The sequence below is a fragment of the Moschus berezovskii genome, chromosome 27 (assembly GCF_049115385.1).
Source record: "Moschus berezovskii isolate FMDL1 chromosome 27, NW_MosBer_1.0, whole genome shotgun sequence".
In the NCBI taxonomy this organism is placed as follows: Eukaryota; Metazoa; Chordata; class Mammalia; order Artiodactyla; family Moschidae; genus Moschus; species Moschus berezovskii.
Genome location: NC_142486.1, coordinates 16,542,622 through 16,562,008, shown reverse-complemented (window position 1 = coordinate 16,562,008; position 19,387 = coordinate 16,542,622). Strand labels below are relative to the sequence as shown.

Sequence of the window (19,387 nt, the reverse complement as noted above, 5' to 3'; positions counted from 1 at the left end):
TCTATGAAAGTTTTTGAGTGTTAATAATGTATTATGGTTATACAGAATAATGTTCCCAGGAGTTAAATGCTGAAGGATATAAAGGTGAAATGATGTGTTGTCCGCAATTTATTTTCAAATAGTTCACACAAAAAACATGTATGTGTGTGCACATGTGTGGGGTTTCCCTGATGGCTCAGTGGTAAAGAATCCGTCTGCAGTGCAGGAGAAGCACGTTCGATCCCTGGGTTGGGAAGATCCCTTGGGGGAGGAAATGGCAACCCACTCCAGTATTCTTGCCTGAAAAAGTCCACGGACAGAGGAGCCTGGCGGGCTACAGTCCATGGGGTCGCAGAAGAGTCAGACACAACTGAGAATGCACATGCAAATGTGATTACAGAGAGAAGCAAAAACAGAAAACACAACACACAACAAATGTGGCAAAATACTTACCACTGATGAATCGAGCTTGAGAGTGTAGTATACGGGTGTTCATTCTATTACCCCCTTTTCTATAAATTTCAGCTTTTCCAAATTAAAAAGGTAAGAATAGGTACTAAATACCTTACAGTAGGAAACTATAAATTTTGGGATTTTGGTATTCACAGTGACAAAACAGTTATTTTGTATTTTATCTTTAGAATCCATTGATCAAAAAGTAGGCAAAGTAAGGAGAAAGGCATCAAAGTCTGTCCTATGAAAGGGGTGTCTAAGAATTTCTACCAATCTTTTACATTTATACAGCTCCTTAAACCTGAAGGAAGGAACACTAAAACTTCCCAAAATTGTGTGCACGGTGTGTTTATGAGCAAATTAGCCTCTTTCTTGGAAGAAGCTTTCTCTAAATTCTCAAAAAGGAGAGCAATATTAAAAAAAAAAAAATTTTTTTAAACCACCATAGTAAATGAGACTCTTTTTCTATGTATCTAATTTGAAGTTCCAGAATGCTCTAGAACAGGGATCAGAGACTTTTTCTGCAAAAAAATTCAGAATATAAATGTTTATGTTTTTGTAGGCCATCCACTCTCACTCAGAACTGTTCAACTACTCTGCCACTACAGTGCAAAAGCAGCCATAGGTAATATGTAAATGAATGGGCAGGGCTGTGTTCCAATAAAACTATTTTCAAAAGCTAGCACAAGGCTGAATCTGGCAGAATGCCTCTCCAGCCGAGAGCAAGCCTTCCAGGCAGTGACCTCTGGGAGAGGGCCCCATCTCCAGTCCCCACTCCTTTACCCCGTCACTATGTCACTTCCCTAATGGCCTCCCACCATCTATCATGTTTCTCAGTGTGGGCCGTGGGTGCCCGGCTTCAAAATCACTTAGGGTTCTTGTTTAATATGCAAATACCCAAGCCTTGTACCACCCTGATATAGTCAGAATCTCTAGGGGCCTACGTTCCCCAAGCAATTCTTCTGTACCCTACAGTTTGAGTCACTAGTCTCCAGGACACGATTCGTGGCATTCACAGTGAAATAGTCCTAACATGCCTGTCCAGCTTCGCCTCCCACCACACCAGCTGCTCCCCACACCCCTACCTGTGTGACTCTGTACCACTTCTGTGTCTTGGCATGTGCTGTTCTTTCCTCCTGAAATGCCTACTCCATATTCCTAAGCTATGCTCCCAGCTTTCATCTGCCTGATGAATTCCACTCACTCCAGCCACCCCAGTCCCCAGATATAACAAGCGTTCTCTCTTTTGAGGTTTGGAGATGAGAGTTTTTCATCTTTTCACAACAGCCACTACAGTCTCTTTTTATCTATAGAGCCATTTAGGGGCAGAGAACAAGTCTTTCTGAGAATACACAAACATCTAACTATACTTACACATCAATGAGATCAGGCTTCAATACTGATGGCACAGCAGTCTCAATGTTGTACAATTTTATCTGAGATCCATACAAAGTGACTTTAACCAATCTGTTGGCAAAGAAGAATTGTATGAATGAGGCCACGCTCAGTTTGTGGACTAAAAGCAGACAAAATGGACAAGGTATCAACAAAGGTCTTGAGGACACACTTTTTTCCAATCAAAAAAGAATCAAGACCAGGTTTTCAATTTTATCCCAAAGATGTAATCTGAGATATGCACAAAGATTTATATACTAAGACACAGACTAAAGCACTATCTACAGTCTCAAACTTTTTGAAAACAATATAAATATCCAACAGAGAACATAATATAATACATCCAACATGATTAGAATGGAAATCGTTATTGTATGTGTATTTTACCACAGTTTTAAAAAATGGAAAAAAGGCAAATGTTTCAGGTAGACAGACATAAAGAAAATATAGCAAAGTTTAACTGTAGAATCTAGGTGATGGGTACATGGGTATTACCTACACAATTTTTTTAACTTTCTGAAGATATGAAATGTTCATGATAAACCATTGTGATGGGGTTGTGAAAGGGGGGACACAAAGGTTTCTAACACAGATTAAGGTATTTTTAACTTTCAGCACAGTTCTTTAAGAAGCAGGTTACTGAGCCCACTGGTTGCCCAAGGGCTCACTACATACAAATGAACATTAAATACGACCAGCTCTACTGGGAAATAGGAGACTGCTCTTCCATTAGAGACACTCCTTTCTGAGTAAACATTAAAAAAAACACCCTAGAGACTGGGCTAAGTTCTCTCTGTGCCTGCTCTGTAAGGAACCCTGGACTCAGGTCTGCAGGGTATGCCAGGGAAGATGGTGTGTGTTTCGCTCCTTCAATCCAACAGCGCAGAGGGTCTCAAACTTCACTGAGCAAAGAATCAACTGGGGAACTAGTTATAATACAACTTGCTGGTGTTGCCCCACAGACGCACACTGCAGCTCTGAGGGGGTCTGGAAATGTGCATCTCTGAAGAGCATCCATGGGACTCTCATGCATGTGGTCCATATTCTGAAAAATACTCCTCTCTGATAGGGGCAGAAAGCAGGATTTTGTTATAAAAAAACACGAGCTTGAGTCACAAGTTATTCAGGGTTAGGGAGTAGTCAGAAAGAGGTATTTCCAGTAAGCCAAAGAACTAAGTAAAAGAGTCAAGGGTTCTCAATCTGAAGTTCTAGGAAGCGGGGTATGGAGGTGGTGATAAGTAGGCATCAAAAAAGTCACCATCAGTAAGTAATACACCAATGAGTGCCCGGTGTTTAAATTGTTTTACATTCATACAATATGTGCACAGTTCACTGGTGTTAAATATATTCAAAACATGCAACTACCCACATCATCTATCTCCATGACTCTTTCCATCTTAGAAAACTGAAACTCTGTATCCATTAAACAGTAACTCTCCACAACCCCTCCACCCCTGGCAGCCACTGACTTTCTGTCTCTACCATTCTGACAAGGCTAAGTACCTCACAGAAGTGAAATCATACAGCTTGTGACTTGGTACTCTTCACTTACATTCAACAGCATTCTTTAATGCTGCTCTACACTAAAAATAACTTCTAAATGTCTTTTAATATTTCTACCTTTAGCAGTTTTGATACTAATATGCAACCGACAAGTAAAACGCTACTGATGACAGTGGCTATTAAGATCATGTAGCCATAATGAGGAGGCTTCTCTCACACTTTATTCTAAGTGAAGACAAAAGAGCCAACTACTGAGCCTTCAAACTTAAGCAATGCAGAAAGATGTATATACATAAGGACATATAAAATAACAACCCAGAATCTCTGAACAGTCACCTCCCTATAAAGCTGAAATGACTGACGGATACAATACATGGCTTAAGTTTAAATTCAAAAATATAGACTTCAGACGGAAAGACCTGTTGTATTTCTACTATCAGAGGAAACAGGCCTAGTGTAGGAAGAAGAGGAAAAAGAGCTTGAAGTAGAAGCTCTGTGGCTGGAGAGAGCTCAGCATTTGGGCTCAAGAAACTGGTAAAAGTCAATGTGTGGCCTCTCACGAACTGCGTGGTCCAAGGCAAGACACTCATTCTCTCTGGGCCACAGTTTACTCAGATAAAGTGATAATACCTGTCCCTCAAAATACAGAGAGAAAATGGACAAAATTACTTTCTAAAATCTCCTACTACTGTATACTGCTTTTCTTATTAACATTAATCTGGCTTTTCAGATTTATTTAAAATTCTCAGTCATGTCTGCTTTTAAGCAAAGAGTAACAAAAATCTGGCATGCAAGTAAGTAGGCTTGGTCCCTAGCTCCCCCTAGTGTGGTACCAATGACACAGCCACTGTGCCAATGAAAGCTCCAGGCGTCTCAACTTTGGGCTGGATCCACACCCACCTGGTTTTGATCTAATCTACTTGCTGGTTACCATGAAATGACCTGAACATTCTGTCCCATTTATTTTCAGCAAATGATGTTTTAGGTGCCTGAGTTCATGAGAAGGGAGAGGGAGGACCTCAACAAATGCAGCAATAAAGCCCGTGAAGGACCCTCAAGGAAGAAGTAGTAACAGGAGTTCAGTGGAAGGAAGGCGGGGACCCGCCCCTCAGTCAGGCTTGGCCGCTGCTCAGCTTCAACTCCTCAGGACCCTGCTGCTGCTGCTAAGTCACTTCAGTTGTGTCCGACTCTATGTGACCCCATAGACGGCAGCCCACCAGGCTCCCCCGTCCCTGGGATTCTCCAGGCAAGAACACTGGAGTGGGTTGCCATTTCCTTCTCCAATGTGTGAAAGTGAAAAGTGAAAGTGAAGTCGCTCAGTCATGTCTGACTCGTAGCGACCCCATGGACTGCAGCCTACCAGGCTCCTCCGTCCATGGGATTTTCTAGGCAAGAGTACTGGAGTGGCTTGCCATCTCCTTTTCCACCTCAGGTCCCTGAAAGGACTGCAAAAACTAGTCCCTATCTAACAGGACCAGATAAAGACCCCTCTGGCATCTGGCTGCCTGGTCAAGAGTGCAGACTGCCTACCTGTTTGTCCTTTTATTAACAGGGCTGTCTTAACATCTCTTTATGACCACCTGGTTTCTCTTGAGGTTACTCCTGTCTTTAAATATAAGCTCTCATGAAATCACAGCTTCTCTTGACCATGTGCTACATACTAGGCCCCGGGCTCAGTGCCTTACCTCATACATATCTCACAATAAACCCACAGGATACTATGTCCACTCTGTTTTACCAGGACCTGAATGAAGTTCAGAGAAGGTCAGTGACTGCTCCATACCCCCGTGTGCGGCGGAGCCTCGAGTCACCTGCACAGGGCAGAGCTGCCTGGCCACCACAGCCCCTCATAGAAGCAGGGAAGTTGAGTTCCATACTGGGACTGCCCACCCACCTCTCCACCACTGTGAGGGCGTCGCTGAAGCGGGCGGCGAACACGTCCCCAGTGAAGTACTCGGCCAGGCGGCCCACGGCCTGCAGGAGGGAGCTCAGGTCTCTCAGGGAACAGTGCAGGCGCCGGCAGTCGTTCTCCGCTGTGATGTTCAGCCTGGGTCCTGGAACAGAACACCTCAGGTGGCTTTTCAACAGGAAGAACATGCTCTAATTCCCACTACAGATAACTGCCTTTTCATATGGTTCAAGGGATTCTCAAGGGAAAGGTCCATCTAGTAAAAGGTATGGTTTCTCCAGTAGTCATGTACGATGTGAGAGTTGGACCATAAAGAAGGCTGAGTGCCAAAGAATTGATGCTTTCAAACAGTGGTGTTGGAGAAGATTCCCAAGAGTCCCTTGGACAGCAAGGAGATCAAACCAGTCAATCCTAAAGGACATCAACCCTGAATACTCATTGGAAGGACTGATGCCGAAGCTGAAGCTTCAATACTTTGGTCACCTGATGCCAAGAGCCAACTCACTGGAAAAGACCCTGATGCTGGGAAAGATTGAGGGCAGAAGAAAAGGGTGACAGAGGATAAGATGGTTGGATGGCATTACTGGCTCAGTGGACACGAGTTTGAGCAAACTCCAGGAGATAGTAAAGGACAGGGAAGCCTGGAGTGCTGCAGTTCATGGGGTCGCAAAGGGTCGAACACAACTTAGCAACTGAACAACAACAAAGGATAAGTAATGGGCTTCCCTAATGGCTCGGTGGTAACAAATCCGCCTACCAATGCAGAGACGTGGGTTCGATCCCCGGGTTAGGAAGATGCCCCCACAGTAGGAAATGGCAGCCCACTCCAGTATTCTTGCCTGGGAAACCCCATGGACAGAGGAGCCTGGTAGCTACAGTCCACAGGGGTCATAAAGAGTCAGACGCAGCTGAGCATGCAGACGCACATGGACAGTCAACACGGGAGAGAGGAAGAAGGAAGGCTGACCCCTAAGAGTCGGGGCATGAGTCAACAAGTTCGACGCCACATGGATTTCCAAGTGATGAGGCTGGAACAGAGCCCGTGACAGCCCCAAAAGGAGGACAGAAGCCTGCAAAGGGGGACACTGTGGCCAGGGCACTGTGACAGTGGGTCACACCCCAAGGACCAGAGGACAAAAGGAAGACACAAATGGAGGAAAGAGCCAGTGACAAAGCAGCCCTGACCTGACCAATCACCTGCCCCCCTGCAACACTCCCCACGGAGAGCAGAGCCTTGGCACAAAAACATCCAGCAGCAGGATTATCAGCCTGCAGGCAGCCCTGCCAAGGCCACTAGATGGGTGGCTAAGGAGGGTAGGCCAGCTCCCCACACTGCCAGCCAGAGGAGCCCACAGAACACACAGAACCAAGAAGTGGTTCTGGTCACGTGTGGTCATGTGAGGGGAAGAGTGCCTCTATACCCTTCTCTCCCAGTTAACAAAAGCACCACAAGAACACACCTGAGTGTCAGGGATGTTCGGGGTCACTGCTATGGAACCGAAGCCCGGGGTAAACTAAAACCTGTCAGAAGATGGGTTCTGATTCCTCATCAGTGGCCCCTTCCTCTCCCTGTACACACCCATCCTCATCACCCACACAGCTCTACCGTGATAACTCGTTTCCAGCTTTTTCACTGTACTAATTTTCAGCATGAAGGGAAAGATCCTGTGTTTCTCTGTTAAAAACCAAGCCAAAACACCAGCCTACATCAGGTTTCCCTCATGGATGGTCATGAGACAGCTTAAAAGTCATCCTGATGGGGCCAGCCCTCTTCCCTTCTGCCCCTCATCCACACATACATCTGGCGCATGGCCTTCCCCAGCACTGCCCCCTCAGCCTCTTCCCGGACCCTTCAACAGAATGCTAGAGCCCGATGCCTCCTGAGGGAGTTTCCACCTTTGGACAGCCTGGTCAGAAACACAGGGGTCTCCCCGATAATTCCTATCATCCCCTGATCGCACCTCTGTCCATTAAATTCTCTAGGCAAGAATACTGGAGTGGGTTGCCATTCCCTTCTCCTGGGGATCTTCCTAATCCAGGGATCAAATCCGACTCTCCTGCATTGCAGGTAGATAATTTACTATCTGAGTCACTGGGGAAGCCCTTCCACCCTTTGAGGGCAGAACAAAAAACAAGCTTAATTTAAGCCTGCAGACACATTACAGTCTTGGGGAGATGTGGAGAGAAGGGTCACATTCTTGCGAATCTCCTCTTAGCTGAAATACACGCCTGGTCCCTATTTTCTGCGCCCACCCCCTCTCCAGAATCCTGGCCATTCTCATCACTCTTGTTTAAACCTGCCCTAATTTTTCCGATAAAAAAGCAGTACCTAGAATGAAAAACAGTCTGGAACTGCTATGTGTGTTTTGAACTATTGGTTTGAATCATATCAATTTGCTGCTATATGACCATTTCTGACCTAACAGAACCATAGTAATTCATATAGTTCATTATGTGCCATCCAAGGTTCAAATCAATCAAAATGGCAGCTGGTTCTTTCCTGATGTGTCTGCAATGCAGTCAAACGCACAGGCAGTAAGTACCCCCAAATCAGTCTCTAGCCCTGCCCCCCAGCCTGGAAACCTCATACTACTATCACCACAAAATCATGCAAGGTAACCACATTGCCACCTGAGGGGGAAGGCCAGAGTTCCCACTGTGAAAAGCTGTTCAGGTCAATCCACATTTTATTCTGTTTGGCTGAGGCTTAGTTCCCTCCTTGCTCCCTCCATGCTCCCATCAACAACACAGAACATCCGCACAGTGGAACCTGCAGGTGAGGACACTACGACGTGCAGGTTTCAGAGACAGAAGATATCATGGCCACACCAAAGTCCAATCTTCCATAAACCACGTTACCCTGCAGCTGTCTAGACAGATGTCCCCTAAGCCACACCCAAAGAACAGCCCACAGGACTTCCCTGGTGGTCCAGTGGTTGGGACTTCATCTTCCAATACAAGGGATGTGGGTTCAATCCCTGGTCAGGGAACTAATATCCCACATGCCTCACAGCCCCCCTCCAAAACAAAACATAAAATAGAAGCGATATTGTAATAAATTTAATAAAGACTTTAAAATGTTCCACATGAAAAAAAAACAACAACAAAGAACAGCTCACTGGAAAGTCACTGCCCTGGAAAGAAACATTAATGTTAAAGGTAATTCAGAGGTCAGTGGTTAAGACTTTGCCGTCTAAAGCAGGGGGTGTCAGTTCGATCCCAGGTCAGGGAGCTAGGATCCCACATGCCTTGGGGCCAAAAAGAAAAAAAGCCAAAACACAAAACAGAAGCAGCTGTGTAACAAATTCAATAAAGACTAAAAATGGTTCATAGTTAAAAAACTTAAAAAAATAATTCAGTCTTTTTTTGGGGCGGGGGGGGAACTGGGCAATAAAAATATAAAACTTAGCACTTAAGGTATTCCACTCTGAGAGAACAAACAAGTCATAAATGAACCTAAGCAGAGCCAAGAATTTAAGTCTAAAAGTCTGTATCATAAGCAATCTCTTAGGCAGGGAAGTCTGCATGGCTAAACAAAAAAGTTAGCAGGACTGCTTGGAGCAGAAATATTGCCCCAATGAGGGAAGATCTCGGCGAGGAGTGGCAGAGGCCAAATACCTACAGGACAGACCCTTCGGGACATGTAAGGACACAAAGGCAGTACCAGGGGCACGGTGACTGATGAGGGATGACACGGACCACAAACAGTGGGAAAGACAGCCAGCCAGGGCAAAGACGACTGCCGGGGCAAAGGAGGCACAGTGGCTGGAGTGCACAGCGGCGGCACGTTTGCCTTGGATTTTACCAAGGAAGCGGAAGCAGGGGGATCAGTAGAAGACTCCCAGGAACTTCCCTGGGGGTCCAGTGGCTAAGACTCTGAGCTCCTAATGCAGGGGGCCTGGGTTCGATCCTGGTCAGGGAGCTAAGATTGCACCTGCCTCACAAACGTAGCCAGGAAAAAAAAAAGTATGGCTTCCATCACTCCAGAATTCAGGCCAGGAGAAGGTAAATGCAAATGAAAGGAATGAGCCCTAACCCATTGGGGAAAAGAACGTGGTTTCTGGTAAGAGGCAGTAAGGCTGACTAATATAGCATGAAGGTTATGTGAGGGGTAAATGACCATGGGAACCAAGGAACAAATCGTACTCAGAGTTTCCATTTTTTAATAGCCTTTGCATTGGAAACTTGGCTTTTGCTTCATCATGGATAAAAAAGCTCATTTTAAAACAGGAAATAACTATTGCTCTGGCCTGAGAGGTTCTGCCCCTTGAGTATATGCCCTGAGGACCAGTGCTTGGGATGAGGTTTAGAAATGACCTGGAAGAGCCAAGCGTACTGTGAAATTGACAGTAAATGGGCTGCGATGAGAGCAGGCCTACAATACTTCATTTAGGGAAAAATCAATCAGATTATCCTTCTCGGATGAGAAAATCTAAGTTATGAGATAAGTCTCAGAAAAAGGACTTGGAAATCACTGCAGACTGCCACCTGAAGACAGACTCAATGTAATGTTAAAAAGTCAGCTACTGACTTTAGGTATCTATTCTGGGGGGAAAGAGTACATAATTTTATTTTTAAGATCAATAATAACTTTTTTAGGATCCTGTGTGTGTGCTCAGTCTGACTCTTTACAACCCTATGGACTGTAGCCCACCAGCGTCCTCTGTCCATGGAATTTTTCAGGCAAGAATAACTGGAGTGGCTTGCCATTTCTTCCTTCAGGGGCTCTTCTCAACCAGGGATCAAACTTGTGTCTCCTGCATCTCCTGCACTGACAGATGGATTATTTACCACTGTGCCACCTTAGGGTTCTGAGTATATTCTAATTTGAACAAGAGCCCTGAGGGAGAGACCATTACAGTATGACTTTTTCCCCAAGAATTTTTTCCTAGATTTTGGAAACATCTGCAACATCTGCACATAGTCCAAAGACTTCCATGAATGTTGATGCCATATCATACAGGCACATTTGCTTTGAAAAGTAGCCTTTTTAAAGTTCTACAGAAGCTGTTCTTACTCGATCTACACAAATCAGGTTCTAGAGTTGGGGCATGCCAAGTCCATCAACCTCCTGGGGCCCAGTGGATTGTTTATTGGTAGAAGCTAATCTAGTCATGGAAACAAGCAGTCACAGGCCACCAAGAAGGGCAGCCTCATAAAGAGCCTCTTGAGGAGGCTCTGCCACAAATAACAAGCTCATCCAGGCGCTGGGCTGTACCCTGGGCAACTGTGTGCCAGGCTGAAGCAGCAGAGTTATACAAGAGGGGCAGTTGGCCAGGGCCAGGGATAACTCATGTGAGGAAAACTGTGTGTGGGTACACAGGTGGGTAGGTGTGTATGTAGCACAAGTGTGTTTGCAAGCACTTTTTAAGTTCCTATGTGTCTGTGTGTGTGTGTGTGTGTTTGTACCATAAATGTGTTTGCAAGAACGATGTTCCTGGTGCTTTCTCCTAGCAGAATGAATATCAGATTTTGGCTAATTCAACTTTTTATCATTTCCTAGTATACCCTCCTCCTGGGACTAGCACCACAAGCTATGTAACCTTGGGCAAACTAACATCTCTGAACATGAATTTCCTCTTTTGTAAAACAAGAGAACTGTGATTAGTACTTATATCTCACAGGAGAGTTGAGAGAATTAAATAACAAAAGCAAATAATATGGTGCCTGGCATACAATACCTCTTCTACGAACAGAAGCTATTAACAAAATAATCCCAAAATGCTAACCCTAAACCCCCAACTGGTGAAACCTGCCAAAAGCAGGCCAAAGCCTTTCCAAATGGCTACAGTCAGAGCCACTGACACAGGAGGGCTTAACAGGTGGCGCAGTGGTAAAGAATCTGCCTACCAATGCAGGAGACACAAGAGACACAAGTTTGAACCCTGGGTTGGGAAGATCCCCGGAGAAGGAAATAGCAACTCTCTTTAGTAGTCTTGCCAGAATAATCCCATGGACAGAGGAGCCTGGCAAGCTGTTGTTCATAGGGTCACAAAGAGCTTGGCGCGACTTAGCGACTAAACAACAACAACGTTGACACAGGAGAGCTGACAATCCCCATGATCAGATCTACCAGGTTGTCTGCTTCAGAGCTGCTCCCAGGTCCTCCCGATCCTAAAAGCCAGAGATGGAAGAACACAGTCCAGCAAAGTCCAAGGCTATTTTTTTCCCCTAGCTTACCAACTGGTTTAAAGGACACAGAGAAATATTCTAATTGCCAGGGTTTTTTAAAAGTTCTACTTCTTTATTCCAAATTAGCTTCTCTCTCACTGAAACACCTCTTTGGGATACACTGTCACAGCCTCATCCTCTACCTGCCCCACAGCTCCTTTTCAATCATCATTTTTTTTTTTAATTTTTTCCCTATTTAGAAATTGAGAGAGTGGAAGTGGTGAGGAGGGGGCAGTGGAGAAATCATGTTCTGACAACACAGAAGGCAGTAGTTAAGTATTAGTCCAAAGGGTCGCAAAGAGTCGGGCACGACTGAGCAACTAAACAATAATGTTGACACAGGAGAGCTGACAACCCCCACGATCAGCTCCACCAGGTCATCTGCTGCAGAGCTGCTACCAAGTCCTCCCAGGAGGATGATTTTTCAGAATCTTTTTTCTGAACATTAAATTAGAAAATAAAAGACAGTTTACCTGACCCTGAAGTAACTATAAACTGCTGTAACCCCAGATAAACTTCTAAATTGTCCTGAAGAACTGGGAACTGAAAACAAAGAAACAAAAGATTAAAAAAAACATAAATGCGAATTTTAACAGCATTTCAACATTGAAAGAAGTATCTGGAGTGGGAGCAACAGGGTAAAAAACTTTTCTCTGGGAGCCTTTACACGCAGCTAAGGAGGTGGCACCCCTCAGCACTTCCCACCCCCAAGAAGTCTTCTACAATTAAAATCACCAGTTAATATTTGGAATAAGAAAGAAAATAACGCACTAGTTCCATACTTTTCTGAAGAAAGCACTATGATTATTATGACAATTATGTCCTTAAAGGAGGACATCAAGCCCCCAAATGATCTATACTTTCTAGAGCTCTAAGACAGGACCCACCTCCCTTCAAGTCCAAGGAAAACCCTGCCCTGAAAAAAAGTGCAGTTATGCCTTATTAAAGTGCATGATAGAGTGAAGAGACAGCCAAATTATTTGGAGTCAGTTTGCCTTACTCATTTAGCAGACAGGACCTTCATAATCAGAGCTCTATCTTTTCTTCCTAAAGCTGCTAACTTAACATTAAGATAAAATTAAGACGTTAATGTGACAGGTTCCCATGAAAGGCAGATGGCAAAATAAAATGGCACTCTCCATGAGCGAACCCAAGACACAGCTGGGCAGTGCAATGCAAACCTGACCCCAATAAATTATCCTGCCTTTAGAGGAGAAATGGACTTAATGAAATTCCTTCAAAAAGCAAGCGTCACTTAGTGAATGAAATCAGTCCTTATGACTAAGGAGTCTATGTTCACATAAATATAGACAGAAGGTGCCCAGCAAATAATCTGCCAAGAGTTTTGTGAGTTTTACGAAGGCTAACTTTCCAACAGTATAATTTTTATAAATCAATCTTCCACTTGACTTGGCCACTTGTAAGCCACTGGTGAAAGCATAAACGTATCAGTAAAATGTATATTATACCCAAGAGTTTAGGAAAGAAAAACAGAGCTTCCAAAAGCTCATTTTAAAATACTTGGAGGAAATGTTAAACACATTAAATTCAAGGGTCGGTTATCATAATTATTATTCTCTGTTTAAAATATATACATAAGACTGGTGAGCACAAAAGCCTTACTACTCATGCTATATGCACTCCCCTCCAAATGGTGAGTTACCAGTGTTGAGAAGGCGTGTGTGGGAAGGAGCTCCATCACTTTGGCCACTACCTCCAAGCTCTGGCGTAAGTACCGCTGCCACTCTGTCTGCTGCTGCGGGGCAAATACACAAGGATCAGCTCTTCCCAGAATGGCAGAGGCTCATCAGCTTTCCTGCCAGCCTGCCCTCCACCTCAAGCCCACTCTCAGACATAAGTATGTGAAGAAATAGTAAACCAGGTTATTTGGTACTTTAAAAAGGCCAAGCTAAAAAAAATTTTTTTGATCCAATGAATTAATGTCATAAGAAGCTGGTTCCTCAAAAAGTAAACGATCCACATAGAATGACCTACTTTTCTCTCTGTCATAGGAATAACAGATTTTAAAAAGTGACTGGTGAAATAAATGCTCAAGTCCCCTTTCCATCATCCCAGCCATAGGAATTTGTCATTCATTACCTTCTGAGACAGCCTGTTCCTGAGCTTATATAACCGGCCACGCCAGTTCTACACAAAGTACAGTCGATGAACAGGCAGCATCGGCATCTCCAGGGTGGGGGGTTGTCAGAAATGCAAATTCTGTGCCACGCTCCCCACCCCACCCCCACACACACACTTCCGGAATCAAAGTCTGCTTAACAAGCTGTCTCACAGTGACTCTTATTCAGGCTAAACTATGAGATGCACTGGCTTATATCAAACAGGTAACAGGAAGTGAAGCTAAAGTCTACCAAGTGCTACCAAGCACCTACTATCCACCAGGCACGTGGCCACTGTTTCCACGTGTGCTGCCCTCACGCAACTGTCAACACAGGTCGGTTCAGACATATCCTTCCCCTTCTGGGAGATGTGGAAATTAAACCTCAGAGAAATTCAGTGACCAGACTGCTACCTTCTTCATACTCAAGGCTGCACAGTCAAATCTAGGCCATCTGGGTCCAAGAACAAGGCTGTTTCTAACCCAGATATGGCTACCCTCAAGGTCTTAACCACAGCACAGTGGCTGCTATTCTGAGAGCCATAAGAGTGACTTGAAAATGTTTAAATGCATGGTGGTTAAGAAAAAGGAACACTGGAATTATATCCTTAAAGACATTTTTCTTACCAATGTGGGGCATGCCAGCATCAATAAACTCAAGGTTGATTTTAAGAGACATCAGTTTATATTAATAAAATATAGTCAAAAGAGATATCCTTTCATTCTAGGCTTATCATTTTAATATCTCTAACTATCTCCACCAGTATCCAGCTAGCTTATATTTGTTGCCCAGAATGTGGATGCAAGGCAGGGGAAAATACGCGGGATACCGAGTTCTTACTAAACCACTTTTCACTGTACGTACAGTTTCTTTACTTATGTCTCTAGTCCATATAGGTAAATGCCTGTAAAACATTTTTACAGTTCATAAACCCAAATCAACCAGCAGAATACAAATTTCAAATGTGTATCTCAAACCGTTAAGACTGCTCTGGCTTAAAGATGGTCTCTAGAGCAAAGAGCTACGGGTTCTAAGTCTCCATTTCCATTCATACCACAGCATGGCAAGGATTAAAGCCAACGAGGGTGTGCTTGCTTACATCGTCATCCAGAGTCTCATCATCCAACTCCTCCAGCTGGGCCTGGTTGTATCTGAACTGGATTCGATTCAACACCTCCGTCAGTAAAAGGACTAGGGCATCTTCGTACCTATGTGGCAGGGAGAAATGCAACATCAGGTGAAAGCAGGCTTTTAGCCTAGGATTTCAAAAAGGCCCCCTGCATTCTGAAGGGAATGTATCTACACTGGATTACCACACACAAGAAGCATCTAAACTAAACTTAGTTTATGGTTTCGCAAGTGTTATGTGACAATGGGACAGGAGCAGGGGTATGACTTATTCAACTATGTTCCAGGCACCTTCCTGTATAATATCCTTTGTCTCTGGTAGCAATTTTTGTCTTACAAGTCTATTCTAACTTAGTATAGTCAGTGGGTAAACAATCTGCCTACAATGCAGGAGACACAGAACACGGGTTCAGTCCCTGAGTAGGGACGATCCCCTGGAGGAAGCAATGGCAACCCACTCCAGTATTCCTGCCTGAAAAATCCCATGGACAGAGGAGCCTGGTGGGCTACACCCCAAAGGGTCACAAAGAGTTGGACACGAATGAGTGACTAAGAATACCCCCCACACACAGTGTAGTTACCCTAGCTTTATTTTGGTTATTGTTGGCATGGAATATCTTTTCCTTTCTTTTTACTTTAAACCTATTTGTGCCTTTAAAATTCAAGTCGGTCTCCTGTAAACAACATGAAGTCAGATCATGTATTTTTAGTCCATTCTGCCAATCTTTGCTTTTTACCTAGAGAAGTTAATTAAGCCTTTATATTTTAATGCAATTACCAATAAGGAAGGACTGACTGCTGCCATTTTGCTATTTGTTTTCTCTACGTTTTATCTTTTATTCCTTACTTCCGCTAGGGCTGCTTCCATTTGTGTTAAATAGCTTTGAGTGTACTATTTTAATTCCCTTGCCATTTCTTTTACCATATATTTTAAAGTTTTTTTCTCAGTGGTCACCCTGAGGATTATAAGTAAGTAAAGTTGTTCAGTCGTGTCCGACTCTTTGCGACCCCATGGACTGTAGCCTACCAGGCTCCATGGGATTTTCCAGGCGAGAGTACTGGAGTGGGTTGCCATTTCCTTCTCCAGGGGATCTTCCCGACCCAGGGATCGAACCCGGGTCTCCCGCATTGTAGGCAGATGCTTTTATCATCTGTACCTATAAATACTAAATATAAATATATACTATATATAAATATCAAGTATATATAAAAATATACTATATATAAATATAAATTAACTCAATTATTTGATTTGGGGGGGGCAGCGGTGCTGCACCACATGGCTTGTTCTCAGTTCCCTGAGCAGGAATTAAACTCAGGCCATGGCAGTGAAAGCCCAGAATCCTAAGTACCAGACCACCAGGGGACCAAATGATTCAATCCCGTCAACAACTGTGAGAGGCAGGTGGTATTACTGATACTTTTCTGATGAGAAAATTATAGTTAAGAGAAGTTAAATCAACTGCCCAAGGTCACAAAGCTAGCTGGTTTAAACCCAGGGCTCCCTAACTCAACGCCTCATGTTCTTCTCTCTACACATAAACCACCAACAGGCTTTGAGCCTGCTCCACCCATTCCCCAAAAACCTCAATTTTAGTCAACTTTTAAGCACTTAAAATTGAAAAGAAGACATGGAAAAAGTCTAGGGACACCCTGACCCCTTGATCTGTCTAAAAATAATTTCTCAAAGAAACATTTGGAGCTGGAGGCTTGGATATTTCCCACATGTGATAAGAATCTAACTCAGCACCGAAGTTATATGTAACAGTTGCTACCACAAGGGCCAACAAACCACTAATATTCAAGAACAAATCATGTGGCCTAAACATCTGCCTTAAACATTTCCTGAAATGTTTCTATGAGAAGTTCAGGGCTGGGCCCACTAACAGGGCAAAGCACCCACCCTGGTGGCTCAGCTCCCAGCACCAGTCCTCTCTCCATACTCTGTGATGCTGGGACTGAGACTGCACACAACACATTTCATCTCTGCTTGTTGGCCTCTGTCAAACACTGGAGGAAAACTGAAAGGCAAAGAGACCCCACTCTTCCTGCGGGCTTGCTGTCCTGGTAGAGTCACCCCAACAATGGTCCCCAGGCAGTAACAGCAGTAATAATAGGTTTCGGCTTCCAGCTTCCACACTCCCCTAGCCAGCCCCATCACACGCTCTCTCTGAGTTGCCAATAGGAGCCAGGTCACAACCTCTCCTCAGAGGAGTCAGTCCCAGCTCCCTGGGGCCCCTCTTCTGAGCTGTGGCAACTGGGTGATTCCCTCCCCTCAGAGATCTGACCTCTAGTTGCATGGAGGCCGTCTCTCTGATAGTCAGTGACCCCGACACCTTTCCGTTGTGCCCCTGGCCCTAGGGATGAAGCTGCTTCCTGCAGTTGTCATCTGTGTTGTCTCAGTGTTCCCTTTTTGCTTTCCACTCCTCTAAAACTTGTTTAAGCAATTTCCTACATTGAATTCTTAAAATAAATAAGTATAATTTCTGTTTTCCTGACAGGACTCTAACTCATCAATCACCTAATCTTATACCGGGAGTACCAGGACAACAAGACAAGCAAAGCCAAAAGGTATCCAATACCAAGACCAAGTACAGTTAGTTCATTCAGTCTAAGAGTTACAACCCCTGTACTGAGACTGTAGATACAGTCTAAAGACTACTTAAAGATCCTCCTGAAATGTCACATTTCAGAGCTCTGTGGGCACAGAAGCTCATTTCTTCGTCAGAGACAGAAACACTGTCCCCCTTCAATCCCTCAAAGAGTGTCTCATTATTTGCAAATAACTTAACAAGCTAGAGAAGATAAGTAATTAAGCATCATGGCCCAGAGGAGAATGCTGGCAGAGAAAAATCACTAATAAAATAGGCAACATCTGTGGGAAAACTTGCAAACAGAATCAAAATCCCACTTCAGTAGACTCGAGAAAAAGGCTAAGTTCAAACACGTAAGCCTAGAGCTTATATTTGTCACTTGCCTACCCAACACCCTTCTTCCCCAGGAAGAGAACGAGAGGCCCTGATGCCAAATGAAAGACTACTTTTCCCAGTCTTCCCCTGCAGACAGGAGTGGTCAAGGAAATATTAAAAGAAGTTATTAGGTGGGGCCTCTGGGAAAGCTGCTTTTGTCCAACCTCTCCCCTTTACTCCTGCTGCCTGAATCACGGGTGTGATGTCTATAGATTCAGCACCCATCTTTAACCATACAGTGATAGTGGAGATGGAAGTCATGCCTATAGCTAGTAGAACAAACATGGACAGGGCTCTAAAATAGTTGACATACAAAGAACGAGGAGACACTGAACACTTGTCAAGGGAAAGACAATCAGCAAACTGTCACAGATGACACAGATGCTGGAATTATCGAAGATTTTTAAAGCAAGCTATTATAAGCATCCTTCATGAGGGTCTTCAGCTGGAGGGTGTTTTGGACTGTACTGTGTCCACTCAGAATTCGTATGTTGAAGCCCCCAACTCTTAGTATGACTGTATTTGGAGATAAGGCCTATGAAAGGTAACAAAAGTTAAGTGAGATCATAAGGGTGGGGCGGGCCTTAATTACATTAAGTGTACATGAGGGAGTGGAGTGTGCTCACGTTCCCCCCTCCCCGTGCAAGCACAGAAGAGAGGCCGTGTGAGGACATGAAGGGAAGGCAACGTCTGCAAGCCAGGGAGAGAGCCCTCACCAGAAACCAAATCTGCCAGCCCCCCTCATCTCTGACCTCCATTCTCTAGATGTAAGAGAAAATTAATTTCTATTGTTTAAGCCACCCCAGTCAGTTGTATTTCATTATGGCAACCCGAGCTGGCTAATCTAGAAGGTAAACGGTAAAACCTGGGAGGTTCCCTGGTAGTCCAGTGGCTAAGAACCTTCCTGCCCCAGGGCACCAAAACTACTGAGCCCACATGCCACAACTAATGAAGCCCGAATGCTCTAGAGCCCGAGCTCTGGAACAAGAGAAGCCGCAGCAAGGAGAAGCTCATGCACCACAACTACAGAGTGGCCCCTGCTTGCCACAACTAGAGAAAAGCCCTCGCAGCAATAAAGACCCAACACAGCCAAAACTAAATAAATAATTTTTTTAAAGGTTTTCCTAAAAAAAAATTCTGCCTGCAAATGCAGAGGACACGGGTTCAATCCCTGGTCCGAGAAGATCCCACATGCCATGGAGCAACTAAGCCTATGCGCCACAACTACTGAGCCCACGAGCCATCATTACTGACCTCTGCGTGCTCTAGTGCCTTTGCTCTGCAACAAGAGAAGCCACTGCAACGAGAAGGCTGCACACTGCAACGAAGAGCAGCACCCAATCACAACTGGAGAAAGCAGCGAAGACCCAGCACAGCCCCCAAAATTAATCAGTTAATTTTAGAACTTCAGAATGAAGGGAAAGCAAGACAACAGGCAGATCTCTGGCTAAACACAACTGTTTCTCTGTTGATTCTCTTAAGATCTTTAAAATATGAATGCTGGATGAAAGCAAAAACAGAAAACTGTCTGATGGGATTTTCACTGCTCACAGACGTAAAATATATGGCAACCTCAATACAAGAAGAGAGAGCAAAAAAGTGGTGACGTGGTAATATGTTAACTCGAAAAGTTAAATATATATGCATTTTAATATACAGAGCAACCACTTAAAAAACTTATAAATACAGTCAAACACTCAGTAGATACACTAAAAGGGAAAACTAAACTTGTGTGAAATTAACAGCTGTCGTATAGCTGC

The 19,387-nt window shown here is 44.3% G+C and overlaps 1 protein-coding gene across 4 annotated transcripts in view; it reads right to left on the bottom strand.

The window, feature by feature from the left end:
- XPO6 (exportin 6) overlaps positions 1-19,387 on the bottom strand; it is a 112,384-nt gene that overhangs the window by 23,144 nt on the left and 69,853 nt on the right. For 2 of the 4 annotated variants that reach the window (XM_088833088.1, XM_055409741.2), the window contains exons 10-14: positions 14,630-14,738; positions 13,074-13,163; positions 11,884-11,953; positions 5,225-5,384; positions 1,807-1,899 (exon numbers count right to left, since the gene is read on the bottom strand). In XM_088833088.1, the coding sequence (XP_088689214.1) occupies positions 1,807-1,899; positions 5,225-5,384; positions 11,884-11,953; positions 13,074-13,163; positions 14,630-14,738 (522 nt within the window). Of the gene's footprint in view, positions 1-1,806; positions 1,900-5,224; positions 5,385-11,883; positions 11,954-13,073; positions 13,167-14,629; positions 14,739-19,387 lie in introns of all 4 variants that reach the window. The other 2 variants (XM_088833087.1, XM_055409738.2) reach the window with 1 other exon arrangement.